The sequence below is a fragment of the Miniopterus natalensis genome, chromosome 15 (genome assembly GCF_054644295.1).
Source record: "Miniopterus natalensis isolate mMinNat1 chromosome 15, mMinNat1.hap1, whole genome shotgun sequence".
Classification (NCBI taxonomy): Eukaryota; Metazoa; Chordata; class Mammalia; order Chiroptera; family Miniopteridae; genus Miniopterus; species Miniopterus natalensis.
Window position 1 is genome coordinate 17572431 of NC_142095.1, and position 15111 is coordinate 17587541.

The window sequence follows — 15111 nt, forward strand, 5'->3', positions numbered from 1 at the left end:
TTAAAGTTAGGTTCGTTTTTATGCTTTTCTCATGGCGAGACAGGAGGTAGGAGTCTGGGGGAGGAAGATCACAGAGGTAATTCTCATCCCAGCATAATAAATGTATATGTTTTTAACATGATCACAGATTTAAGATTGTGTTTCAATGAGTGGATAAGAATTATGTGTAGGTGTTCATTTAACATACCACATTAAAGAAAATCTCTTTGCTATATGCAATTTTTCTATTCAACTTATAAAATAGTTGGTTATCTTTGAATTCAGCATAATCTTAAAATATATTTACCTTAATTTTTTTTGTTAAAAAATGTGCCCTTCACTTATAAATGAAAAGTCAGTGAAAAATCTGCCTTGTTATAAATTAATGGTAATCCTACATTTACAGACTCAAGATCCATATATTAAAGTTAAAACGAAAAATATAACTGTTCATATTTCTTTCAAATTTACTGCAAACCGATAATAAGAGATCTGTGCTCAGCTATGTGGTCTGAAGGATGCAACGGAGTAAAAGAGCCAGAAGTTAAGCGTTTTGATACTAATTCCCCTAAGCCTGTCTCAAGCAAGGACTGGCCTTAAGAAATGCTAATGCTTCACTAAGTCCTAGGCGTAGAGAATCTGGCTTCTCTATCTTATGGTGTCCTTTGTATAAATGTACATTATCCTCTGAGGTTAGGAAAGACACTAATGTAGCTGTCACAGGGATTGAAAGGTCCATGGTTTTGTTTATTCTATACTTTTATTATGAATTTCACCGTAAATAGGGAAGTCGGCTTAGGATTGCTATGAGCTATCCTATGTACAATTTTCAGATGAAGACAAAATAAACATGGTTAATCCAGAAGAAAATTTGTTAGAAGTAGGATATTACTAGGAATATACTTACTTAGATTTAAATGAACTAAATAACCATAGTATGACACTCTGGCTCCTACGGGTGGGCACACTAGGTTTAAATATCTCTGTATTTACGGTTGTCATCCCTATAAAGCTGATCATAAGAAAAACGTAGTATTTGTGACCTTACTATGGAAAAATCACTATCATGGCCAAGGGTATCATTCACAACTTTTCCCCCCCAAAAATCTCTTATTTCTTTGTTTCTTGAAATATTTTGCCCTGGTTCTCCATGTAGCATTGTGTGACCTTGGAAATTTTCCTTAACGTCCAGAGTTTCCTCATGTGTACCAGTTTGTTTGAAGATTAAATGAAATTATGTATAGAAAACACTTAGCAAATTAACTAGTCATTTGTTATTTATTTACAGACATAAGCACATGCTTTCAATCAATCATTTCTGGTTTGTTCAAAGCAATGAGCAGCTACTAGAATATCTTAAAGTAGCGATGGTATTTTATGCCATATCTAGGTTCTCAGAATTATTTTCTGGCTATCACCTAATACTGTAATCTTCATTAGGTACCTTACTAAGCAGGTAAAAACTAATCAGGAAATGGACCTCTCTGTGTTCAAAGGAATAAATGAATTTTGGTGGCAACGCTTGGTGTTGTAGTAATTCTATTTATTTTTTTCTAACCATGAGAGACTGTTTTGTTTTTTTCTTACATGCTTGGTGGATAATCTCCATGACACTGAAGGAGGCTTATTTGATGATCTTAGCAGCTAAAATAAGTGATTAAAAGTGTGTGAAGTGTCAGGCAAAGGAAATAAGATCCAGATGAATTGTTTTATACAACAGCCCTCACCGAGGCCTCATTTATCTTCTTATAGACGACTGTTTTCTGACGCCAAGAAGCCATAATTAATCTCACCTCTATCCCCACCTCTGTATGTGGATCAAAGAGGTATCCAAGTTAAAATGCATCTTGTAACTAATCAACTCTTGATAGCGTGAGCTCGCAAGAAGTAAGAGTTTCTGAGGACCTTTCACTGCAGGCGGACCACTGTCCTTTATAGCCACCACCCAGCCCCTTCGTCATGGGCTTCTCAGTGTGGCATTAGGTAGTGACCACAGCAGCATATGGAGTGAAAAACAGTTGCAGAGCAGCTGTAACTGGAGAGACAGCCTGGGATGTGTGTTGAATAGGACAGTAAGAACCAGCCAGCCGGGAAGCAGAGTAAGCAGTAGAAGAGAGGAAAGGATATGAGCTCAGAGCTCATTTGCAGTTTGTTGTAGGCTGTGCAGATGTTGCTAACACTGTGGTAACTGGCATAGTATTTGGGATGAGAGGTGTGTATACCCAACTGAAGTGAGGGCACAGGATTTAGAACCAGACTTGGAAGCCAGAGGGTTTTGGGTTACAATGGTCATCGAACTCTGGAAACTATTTGACATTAACGTGGTGTGACCAGTTTGTGTGAATTCCTTATAAAGAGTGGCCATTCGTGTTTGAACACTATGTCACAAACTCCCAAAACACAGCCTGGTACAAAGCGGGCGTGTACTAGAATTCCTCTTATTTGCATATTGATGATATTTGTACTTGGTGTTGAACGTACAGCTCTTTGTAAGGAGGGTGATGATTTTCTAAACTGTTGATCTGGACAAAGAATATACCATCGAGGTTCCATGTTTTCCTTTTCTTTTTTTGCACAAGCATGTACAAAAGGATCAGTGCTTATTTTTTAATTAAAGAAAGAAAGGTAAAAGGAAACTAGAGAGGCAAGTAGTAAATGAAGATAAAAATATCTTAAAGGTATTTATCCTTTGTTTTTTTAAAAACCATCTGTGTAGAAATGTATGTATACAAAGTATAATACATTGTAAAGATTATTTTATTAAGGCCATATGTTAACAACAGAGAGGTGTGGGTATATTTATTTACTCCAGAGAAAAAATGTAAACTGTATTTGGATATATTCAAGAAAAAAAAAGTAAAGTGTATTTGAATATATTCAAGAATCATCCGAATGTTTTATATCAATATAGGAAACTACATGTGGTCATCCATGTAAATTTCCTCATGCGGTGGCTGATTCACAGTTGACAAGCAGCAATTGCTAGCTGCTCGTATTATTAGCAGAATGTAATATTAGTGATACATTTCCAAATAGGGAAAGGTAATACCACTGTTTTTCCCTCTCTTTTTTTCCTGTGCTATTTTGAATGCAGACAGTGCCACAGGGACACCAGCAATATCAACGACAACAACTGTGGAAATCCGCAAAAGCAGTGTTATGACAACTGAGATCACCTCTCAAGTGGAAAAAAGCCCTACAACAGCCACTGGCAATAGCTCATGTCCTTCCACCGAGACCGAGGAAGAAAAGGCAAAGCGGCTTCTTTACTGTTCGCTATGCAAGGTTGCCGTCAACTCCGCCTCACAGCTGGAGGCGCACAACAGTGGTGAGATGCAGTGATTTTTTTTTTCTGTCTCAACAGCTTGGCAATTATCTTCCCCTGAATAGATGAGATCTTTTGCAGCAGGGGACAAAAGAGGTGGCAGAAAACTGGCAATTATTACATGCAATTCATTAACCATTAAAAAATAAAAATGACATGCAAAGTGTCATTTACATGGGGTCAAGGGAGGGTTTCCAGGGCTCTGGTGCTGTGGTGTGTATGTGTGTATGGGGTGTGTGTGTGTTTGTGCGTGTGCGCTATTAAACATTAGGGGATAAAGTAAAATATAATTCTAAAATATAAGTTTTGCATTTGTTTAATTTCTAGATTGCTAAGTACTTCCACGCACTTGCTTCTAAATGAAGTTTTCTAAGGTTGTGCCAATAGCATAGTTGCAAAATGTGGTTCCATAACTTCATATATTTTTGGCAAATAATGTTGTTTGGGCTAAATGTATATGACCTGGGTAATTAAATTTAAGAAAGTGTCTATTATGGGCAGCCATTGAGGCATGATCTGTCCATGTAGTATTTTATTCACTCTTTCTGACAACCTATAAACGCTAATCGTCTTATTTAAGGCTCAGAGAAGGCACATGACTACTTAAGTGCCTGAGCCATGATTTAAACCCAGGTCTCTCACACATAAACTCTAAATTCTAATATATCATAACAGAAAATATTGATAAGTCAGGATGAAATGCTTTCTTAATATATTTTTATCTCATCCATCTGTTCTATATCTATATCAACATCTTATATATCTATATCTATACTTATCTATCCAGATATGTATATATAGGATATATCTTTCTATCTAAATATAGATAATAGTGTGTTTATTTATTTAGTTGGTTAGTTATGTCCTGCCTGAGGTTTTAACCAGCCCTTTGGCCCAAGGTCAACTTTTCTGTAAAAGACTGGATTCATGGCCAGGACTCTGTCAGCAATTACAGTGGAAAAAGAAGCACTTGTGAATTATACCCTGAGTTAATACTGCAGCTGCATTTGACTGAGTCATTGACCACTCATTGTGCTTCACTGGTAATAGTCAAGTATTGACTTCAAGACTCTAAGGGAATAATTGCAGATGTCGAACAATTCCTTCAGCACATCCCTTCCTCCTGTGCACAACATCAGCTGCAGTCAGAGACAGGTCATGAGTTCAAGGGCTGAGGAACACAGAAAAGCATCTGTCCCCAAGCAGAATCTATACTGTGCAGATTTGTCTCGCATTTATTCACACAAATACATTCTTTCTGGGTGCAAGATCATTGGGAGAGCATAAACAACATTGGAAAACCATGTATTTCTCAATTCTTTTTGATCATTTGGCATAGGAACAGAGAAACATTGATTTGGGGGGGGGGGCACAAGCCATATTGTTTGAGGCTGGATTTAATTCGTCAAGAATTTGAATATCCTTTATGACTTCTTACATATATAAACACATAAAAATATATTTTCTATATCCAGGGATTCTGATTTATTAAATATCCAGGGCCTGTAAGGTATAGTGTTTGGGAAAAGAGAAAAAAATGTTGTGCAATCAGAGCTCAGAAGCACTAAAACCATCTCATCTGAAAATTTAAGGTGGTGGCCCTGGCCGGTGTGGCTCAGTTGGCTGTCTTCCTGTGCTGTGCACCAAAAGGTTGCCAATTGGATTCTGGTCAGGGCACGTGCCTGGGTTGTGGCTCAATCCCCAGTAGGGGGCTTGCAGGAGGCAGCTGATGGACGCTTCGCTCTCGCATAGATGTTTCTCTCCCTCTCTCTTACTCTCTCTCTAAAACTCAATAAAAATATACATATTTAAAAATTTAAGGTGGTAAATGTAGTTGTCACCCTTACTTGATTCCTTTTATTGGGGTGTCCCCTCCAAACCTTCAGCCTAGTCAGGGGACTCCAGCCACTCCCCTTCCCTCCAGGCTCCTGTGTGAGCTTTTGTACCCCTGCATTTCCCTTTCTACATCAGGGATCTTTTTCCAGGGCCCAAGCTTAATGGTCATTTTAGGCCTCACCCTAGAGTTGGATGAGCCAGCTGTGCCAGACTGGATGTGGCAAAGGAAGAAGAAAGGGCAGACCATTAGATGCTCTTCAACCCCCTTTGGGCACCATATTTGAGCTCCAGATTCAGTTCTGTTATTTGCACCTGCAACAGTGCTGGGAGGCTCATTGAGTCTGGGACTTCTTCTAAATGCAAAGGAAGGTGAATGCAGTCCTTCCTGTATCCAGACAAGTGCCACCTACACCCTCGTGTCCTGCATCTTTCCCATAGAGTCTGATTTGGGGAAACCTACTGGGTGAGTGGAAAGGAGAGAGGCTCCGTCTGTGTCTCTCTCCAGTCTGGAATGGGAGTAGCCGTTGCAGGACTTGGCACAGGGTTACTGCGGTGCGTTTCAGTTGGGTTCCATCAGAAGCAGACTCCGACACAAGGGTTTGCGGGCAGATGGTTTTCAGGGCAGGTGAAGGAGACAGGTTAGGGGAGTGGGAAGAGCCACCAGGGAAGGGAAGGCGGCCAGTGCAGGTGCATCCCTTAGGCAGTTACCAATGTGGACAACTGGAGCTCGCAGCCAAACCCGCACGCCCACCGCACAGCTGTTTTAAACATAACCGCTTCACGTGGTCACATAGAATGACAACTGAATTAATTCAAATATTGTGTCTTCATCTTCACAATCCCTGTGCTATCATTGTTTATTCATAACCTATTGTTTTCATAAAAAATATATATGGTACCACGGGTTGAACTGCAGCCTTTATGAGCTCGAAGGATTTCAAACTATTATAACTCACTAATGAAACAAAAGCTTATAGGTGAATTCCTGTGTGTCTGGGGCTGGCTGTGTAATGGGAAGTTCTTCCAGTTAATTTCCATGTGTCATATAATGTGTATTATAGAATAAGTAACAAAATGTGCTGATTTAATCTATATGAAATCTTAACAGTAACCACATCAATTATTTGGAATATAGACCCACAAAGTATTTCTTAGGGAGTAGTCCTTTGTCACTGACATTAAATTATTTAGAGTTTCCAGTGCAGATTACGTTTCCTAATCCATTTAGTTACTGTTTTATAATTCTCTTAATGTACAGCCTTATTACCTGCACTCAGACCACAATCAGTACCCCCCCTTTAGTACTCTTCTGCCCCCTACTCTCATCCCTACCCCTTTAATATAATTCGGAAGGAATTCTCTGCTTTCTTGTAGAGCCAGGTAGTAGGAAAGCATTGTTAAGATTGGACTGTGTTTTCCAGGGAACCAGGGTTGAATGCCAATTTTGAGCAGAAGTAACCGGGGTGCGGGGTGGGGAGATGTGTTCCTTGCATCCAAATTATAATTTGAAATATTTTTTTCTTTTTGTATTTCCTTTATAAATACATAAAATAAGGCCTGTAGCAGTCGGTAGAATGATGCATTTATGGTCTGCTCATGGGAAGCCAATGACCTTTCGAAATGTGTTTTTCTTTTACTCTTGGGAAAATGCATTCTTAATCATAAACAAATTTGGGGAGTATAACTTCCATCACACATTGTGGTACGGTCTAATAGAATGTTCTGGAATGGACTTGAATTGATCAGACTTAGTTTTTACCTCAGATCCGCAGATGACTTTTCTCTGTGAACCTGGGCAAAGTTAATTGTCCTCTTTGGGTCCCATGAATTCTCTCTCTCTCTCTCTCTCTCTCTCTGAGTTAAGAGGCCATATGGCTCTTTTTAGAGATCAAATATAAGGGCATGATTATTGGTATAACCACAGCTGCTAGTTGCATTATTCAGGGATCAATTGTGTTGTCTCATTTTCTTTCTCTTTTTGTTTTTCACAAATGGGTAACCATTCAAAGTGTAAGGTAACTGGTTTATATTCCATCACATTTGAATACAGGATTTGAACAGGGACATTCCTGCTTTGCATGTTTTGATCATTCGGAAAAAGAAGTAGCTCCCCTGAGCTTATTAGCAGGACTCACAAAACAGTCTCAGAACGCTTAAGGCTCCTTCAGAGGACATACTCTTTTTAAGAGATCTGCAAGTCTCCTTTCACTGTATGTTACAGACGCAAATATTACAAAATATGTTTTGTTTTTTTCTTTTTAGAAATACCCCCAAAACATCTTACTAGTTAATGCTTTGCTTAGTTAATTTTGATGATTTTCTCTATATAATTGGGGGAAAAAACTTAAGTGTTTCATAGTTTACACTCATTACTAACTTGCGCAGATTTTTCTGGTTATAACTTGAAGTGGTAATGTGATAAATTTCACTAATCTCATTCCAGCTCTTCTGTCCCTAGGCAGAGTTTATTCTATCCCTCGCTAACTTTTAATATAAAGAAAAGACAGTTGTCAAAGGATGGGCTTTACTAAATTCTAAAATGCTTAGAGATTTCTAAATATGGGGTCACCCAAAAAAATGTATACACACACTTTGAATAATTTATGAAGATGGTGTTTATTAAAATACGTTTCATTTTCAACATTGCGCTATCAGCTGTTGCAGTGTGTATGCATTTTTTGGGACCCCCCGAATTTGCCCAAACTAAACAACAGTGATAAGAAGGAGAAGGAGATGATTGACTAAAATTTGTTGAGCACACAGAAGTGCAAAAAATAGTCTTTAAAACAATAACCACATTTAAGACAACACTTCCGTAGAGCATATAATTTCTTTCTTTATGGCTGAGTACATTGAGGCACAGAGAAATTTAACCACACACCATTCCAGAGCCTGAGCTCACGCCTTTCTTTACAAATATTTGTGCGTTGAACTGTATTAATATCACATACTTCAGCTAATCTTCACTGATCATGTCCTGTGTGCCAGGCACTGGGAATAAAAATACAAGTGGAACCAGCCCTTCCAGAAGCCCGTCTGGCTTAGGCCTCTGTGTTCAGGACTGAAATATGGAAAGACTTGTTTCATCAGAAGATCTGTCATTTCATGTTTCCAGTCAGAAACTCATTTAAGTCAGTCAGCTGTGGCCAATGTCCATGTCCTTATTATTAAGGCCCAAAGAGTATCTGCCAGTCCTATTCAGCATCTCCTATAAGTAAGATTTCAGTTTGATTGACAATAAAGATAGAAATTCTTCTATCACAATTCTGGCTATTGTGCCTTCTTTCTACAAATGATTAAAAAAAAACAAAACCAGTCCCTGACTGAGTGCCTCAGTTGGTTGTAGCACCATCCCAAGCACCAAAAGTTTGCAGGTTCAATTCCTGGTCAGGGCACATACCTGGGTTTCGGGTTCAATCCCCAGTTGGGGTGTGTATGGGAGGCAACCGATCAATGTTTCTTTCTCACATTGATCTCTCTCTCCTTCTCCTTCTCTCTCAAATCAATAAAAAACATATCCTCATTTAAGGATTAAAAACACACACACACACACAAAAACAATTCAGCCTCATGTCTCCTCCATGTTCCACATCCATGTGGGCATATTTGAGTGCTAGAGCTGTACTATCTAATATGGTAACCACCAGCCTCAGGTGGCTATTTAAATTTAAGTTAATTGCACATTCACTTTCACAGTGCAGTGGCCTCATTTCAAGTGTTCAAGAGCCACAGATGACTAATGGCCACCGTATTGGACTGTACAGATATGGGACATTTCCATCACCACAGAAGTTTCCATCAGGCAGTGTACTAGCTCTAAGTCACAAATAATATGTTTGAGGGGTGGTGATATGCAGTATATTGACTAATAAAAAGAATTTTTGCATATGTGTGAGCATTCAGGGTTTAGTTATTTCAATTTGGTGACATCTCATGGATTTAAGGACTGGAAGGGGTGACTTCAGAGTTGTATCAAGTTGAACTGTTTGCTGTGCTTGAAAAGCAGTTTCATGTGCGAACCAAGTGGAATGTTCGACCTATGTTATTTTTGCTTCTCATGCCTAATATCAAGTCATTGATGTTTAGAACATTTCAGGAAGTTTACACCTGAAAATATGTCACAGCTGAGGACACACCGCTGAGAGGTGGGCAGGCTTTTGCTTTCCACTTTAAATGCTCTTTGAATTTTCTACTAGGAGTGTGTTTTACTGTCATCAAAAGTGATGTTAAAAATTAAAAATAAGACTAGTTTACACAACAAGTTAACCCAAACACCGCTATATAAATAACTAATACAACATCATATCTGTTATATACTATGGAAGTGTGTGTAATTTGTCCGTTTATTTTCTATTTATTATGGGAAGACCTTTTTCCTAGGCTCTCTTGGGTAATGGATATAAAAGCAGTGTGGCACTTTTCCATGCTCTTAAAGGCATTGTTTTAAGGGGATGAGACCGGTGCACAGAAAGTGTGTTAAATGCATGTCTAAGGAAGCAGGGGAAGCCTCGGCGTTGCTGTAGTCGGTGATTGTGGAGAAAAGAGTATTTCTGGATGCCTGACCTTTCTCCTCACATGCTGGGATCTCAGGGGCTGCCCCTATATCAATTCCATGCATTTATCTTCCCAACAGACCCACCCGGTGCTCAGCCCACTGGGTCCCTGAGCCTGCAGAGCTCATTCCTGGGGTCTCTGTTTACCAAGCCCATCCCCATCGGCAGTGCTGTGTGTGGCTTGTCCCCGTCTCATCTCACCTTTACGGCTCTTCATCTGAGACCGTTCCTGGTGCTAAAAGCAAAGTTCTCCTTTCTTCTGTTTTCAGCTTCGTGCTTCCCTTGTCTCTTCTTTCACCTCTGCAAATTGGACTTCAGATACATTACTGGTGAATCAGCAAATTACTTTCAACCAGGAAGCTAACAGAAATAATGCAATTTTTTGCTCATTTGGGGCATTACTTGGCTACTTGATGCCATGGATGTCCTTCTGGATGCTTACTGCTGGTTGATATGCTGATAAAGTAAACCAAAGATTTTCTCTCCAAGACAAAATGCGATTATGATTAACATGGAAAATACATATTATAGAGGAGGTCAGGGTAAGAAAAGGCTAATTTGACATTTAGAGGATAAGAAGGAACAGAACATGGAGGCTTTTGATGCCGATTATATAGTTCAGGCGTATAGATTCAAAACTTTTCTTTCTTAGGACACACAAGAGTTGGAATATAATGCCATTACACCAAATGTCCTAAATAAGCACATCAAAAACCACCTTTGCACGTGCTGTTTGTATGGAGACTGACCACTTTCCCATCCATTTATCTATAAGCTGAATCATCTGAATTTGTCAATGAGAAGGTAACTGAATTATCACTGGCAGTTGCATTGGTTTGTTAAGGGTCTAGTCCAGCGATTTTCAACCAGTGTGCTGCAAGAGTTTTTCTTTTTATTTGTTTTTATTTTTTAAAACATGCTTCTATTGATTTTAGAGAGAGAGGAAGGGAAAGTGGGGGAGAGAGAAACATTGATATGAAAGAGAAACAGAGATGCTCTTTTGGGAATCGAGCCTACAACTTAGGGCATGGGCCCTGACTGGGAGTCAGCCCAGCAACCTTTAGGTGCATGGACAGCGCTGAACCAACTGAGCCACACTGGCCAGGGGGCAAGAATTTTGTAAACATGAAATACCTATTTAGTCAGGGACACTGACCTCTTTTCCGTTAGATTGTCAAATTAAAAAAATGACAACAGCCAACACAACAATAGCTGCTCTGTGTGAATGCAACAAAATTATACCTGTTTTTTTATGTCAAAATTTCTGTGTACCGTAGAATTTTAGTAATTAGCTTATGTGTGCCATGAGATGAAAAAGGTTGAAAATCGCTGGTCTAGTCTAACACTACTAAACATCACTTCATGGGCATTCTGGAAAATTGAATTGTGAAGTATCAAAATTTATTTTAAACGGGCAAATTTTGCAAACTATACCAAGATACGTTTTTCTATAAAATGAATCCTTCTGAAGGTTCTTTGTAATGTTCAGGAAGTTGTTGGCAGCTTGAATCAAGACTTAAAAAAATAGTCATATTCTTTGTCCCTATCATATCGCTAATGAAGATTTATTCTAAGAAAGCAACCAAATATGGGATAAAAGATTTAACGAGTAGGATGTTCATTACAACCTAATTATATAGGGAAAACTAGAAACAATGCAAATGTCTAAGATTAGTGGGTAAATATATCACATCCACATATTGTTAGCCTGTGTTGTCATTAAAAAACATGTGCATTTCTAAAAGTATATATAATTCCATGGAAAATTCTATTCAAAGTCACATTTACTAAGTTATCCAAGGTTTTTTTTAAATACACATCTACAAATAGAAAATAAGACTGGAACATGATATCCACTATTAATATTTTGATATACTTCTCCTTGGTAGAATTATGTTTCTTACTCATTTTTAAATTTTTTCCTCAAATTTTCTGATGACCTAATGAATGATTTATTTAATTTTAAAAAGTTATTTGCCAATTTTCTTGCTCACCTGCCTTTCCTTTGTACCTATGTTGAGAGCCACCTAAGAAAGAGTAGTTGTAAAGATGACAGGAAATAAAAGGGAAGCCGAGCCTTTTTTCACCTCCCCCCATTATTACTTTGAATTTTGCAGATATCAGATAAGTAAATATCTTGACCCAAGGTCACCAAAAACAAACAAACAAAAATAGCATTTACTGGAGCCTTGCGACTTGCTGAATTTAAACTGTGGCTGGAGTATTGTTTCACATTTCAGGAATCATGAAGTTTCCAGTGAAGGTCACAGCCAGTGTCAGCCTTTTAAAAGCAATAGGGAGAAAATAGTCCAGTTAGCTCCTTGCAGATTCTGTCCTCTGAAGGGGAAGGAATAAAATACAGAAGCAGACTCGTGACTGACCTGCTGTGCAATCACAGAGGAAGGCTCGGGCCTTGCAAGATGTTTACAGTGTTGAACCAGAGCGATCAAAGAGCTGATCCAACTGGTCATCACACAGCCACCGCCTTTTGAAGCGTGTTTCATGGTACTATGCTGAGCAGAAAGGAGCATTGCAAGAAAAACACACAAAAACTGGGAGGTGCGAATTCAAAAGACTCAAATCCAAGTTTAGAAAGGGCTGCATTAACAAAGGAGAAATTTAAAGGGGCTCTGAGGGATTTGTGTGAGACTGGAATTCAGCTGGCTCAGAAATCCTTAGTGGGTTTCCAGCTAAGTCCCCAGAGCTGTAGGGACTTAGAAGCCCACTTTCTCCCTGCCAGGAACTTCAGGCAGTGCTTGCTTTCTGAGCCAGGTGAACAACTTAACCTTTCTGAGTCACAGACTGTTACCTCTAAAATGGGTGTAGTAATAACTCCTAGGGCAGCTGTGAGCAGGTAAATAATTGAGAACAATCCGTGCAATGTTTCAGAAATAAAAGGAGTATGAGTTCCCTTAATAATCACTATTTTTATATTAATGCACCTTTGTTCTCTCAAAAACGTAAATGCTTTGAAAGTAAGAGGACATCTTTCCTTAATGGTAGCTCTCCTTGGAGGAAATACAGCTTATTCAAGCTTTAAGATCTTGTAAAGCTAATAGCTATTTAATTATGACTGACAGTCTGCTATAAAACGCAGGAGGTTTTGTGGTACAGAAGTTTCACTCTACTGATGATGAATAGTAAGCCCAGAATCAAGGCTATTGTTGAAATTTTTCTCCCCATCTTGCCACATTTTTAACCACGTGTGTGTGTGTGTGTGCGCACACGCGTGCGGTTAAGGCATGCATGAGTCGGTATATTTAATTTTCCTATCTTTGCTAGCTTCTATGGAGAGGCTAATGCTGAAAGAATAATGCTAAAAATCCAGTGATTTTCTGGGAAAATGGGTATTCCTCAAATGTTCACATATATCCCATTTCTCTTCTTCCCCTAGGATCATGACATAGGTGGGACTTAACTTGCCAAAGATATTATGGGGAGAATTTCATTTTTGAGACCTTAACTTACTGTTTCTGATCTCCTACTATTGGGGCCAAATCCTTTGAATTTCCTCTGGTCTCCTTAACTCACCTGACACCCAATCCTGAGGCAAGCCACCTACATCTGGCTGTTTTTCTCTTTTCAGAAAAGATAAATTACTTAAGTATTGTTGAATAGGTTAAAACACTCTTCTGATCCATTCAGGTTCCACCCGCCAAACACCAGCTCCCATCACAAGTCAATCAAGAGTCCCTCAGGAAAGGCAGGGTGAGAATCAGTCTCCTACCGACTGACTACTTCTAGGCATTCGCAAGCCAAACCAGCCCCAGGAATGCTTCTCAGTTTGACTGTAAAAGCTGCGCGGAAAAGAAATATTTGGACAAAATCACCTGTTTCAATAAGGAAGCTTAAACAACCACCAACCATCTACTCACAAGCACACACACACAATGTATATACTTCACATATATATGTATATGTATATATATTTTTTTTTCTCGCTCCCTGGAAGAACACCCTTTAGTCCTAGTCTCACTTAGGCAGCTTTTATACAAAGTAGAAAGTGTTTATGTCACTGTATTGCAAGGGAGATGGGTGAGAGCCAGCCTCAGCGGGGCCCTGCAGCTACCACCACGGAGGGTTCTGTGGCTCCAGGTTCCAGTGCCTCTAGTCTTCTCACCAAAGGTGGACTTTCGTCTTTCTTCTTACAGGCTAAGATATGAACCTAGAGTGCCCCCAGCATGTTTTCCTCCTCTAATATTCAATGGTTCAGGGGTACTGGCCCAAGAATCATAAGAACCTTTTTTTTGTGTGTGTGTGCTTGCAGAACTGATAACAACCTAATAAATACAATTAGGAAGGAGAAACCACTAAAAAAGAATTAAAAACAACAACAACAGAATGGCAGAAAGGACACAAATGGTTACAGGGAAAATTTCATAGCAAAAACACATGACTAAGTAAAAAAAATAATTTTTACCAACTCTGTGAAAAGGAAATTGTGAGCAAAGTTTTGAGAGAAAACTCCCATTGTGAACTTTAGTGATTAAAAAGAAAAAAAAGATGTTGAGTTACCTTAGGTATGTGTGACAGTCCAAAGATGTTGCTGGTTTATTTAAAAGATGCATTTATTTATAGTGTGTCAGCTTAGCCTGTGATTCCACCCTCTTCTTCTTGGTTATTTATTTACGTTTGAAATCACATAGCCAATCAGTGTGGGCTTTACTATCCTAGTAAAGATTTTTTTCATAGTCATTAAGGTCTTGATACTATTACTCTTCCTCTTTGAACCTAAAACACGTAACCAGGAAAGCCGATTTGTATTCTGTTTAGAAGTGAGTATTTAATTAGTGCCACTTCTGTAAATACACCATGTTTAAAGTGATTACATTTGTTACACATCACCTTCAACCATACCTTTAGCAACTAAATCACTCTTCCTCATCAGCTATCATTTATGTCTTATTAGCATCAAGAGGAAATGAGATGAAGTCACACCCATTTAATTTTATCTCAGGACTCTGGAGTTTAGTTACTGTATTAATGGTGCTTATTTGTAATGTGGGGCATTTTTTTAAAAAAAAAAACACAAGTAATTAAGTAATGTTGTCTACAGTGGTCCGAACACATCCTTACAGTCTTCCACGCGTCATATACAGACTTCAACCACGAGCTCTGGTAGAACTGCACTAAAAGTAGGGTCACGTTTTATTATTGTATTGTTTTCTTTTTTAAAAACAAAAAGGTTTTTATTCTTTTTTTTTCTAGAGGGAGAGAGGGATAGAAAGATAGAAACATCGGTGAGAGAGAAACATCATCGGTCAGCTGCCTCCTGCTCGCCCCCCACTGGGAACCGAGCCTGCGACCTGGCCTGTGCCTTGACCAGGACCTCTCGGTTCTTGGGTTGACAAGCACTGAGCCACACTGGCTGGGCTCTTGTATTGTTTCTTGAAGGCATGTACCAGCTAAGATATTTAT

The 15111-nt window shown here is 38.9% G+C and overlaps 1 protein-coding gene across 2 annotated transcripts in view; it reads left to right on the plus strand.

Moving 5' to 3' along the window:
* ZNF385D (zinc finger protein 385D) overlaps positions 1-15111 on the plus strand; it is a 240838-nt gene that overhangs the window by 220225 nt on the left and 5502 nt on the right. For both annotated transcript variants that reach the window (XM_016198781.2, XM_016198782.2), the window contains one exon: positions 3074-3307. In XM_016198781.2, coding sequence (XP_016054267.2) covers positions 3074-3307 — 234 coding nt within the window. The remainder of the gene's footprint in view (positions 1-3073; positions 3308-15111) is intronic.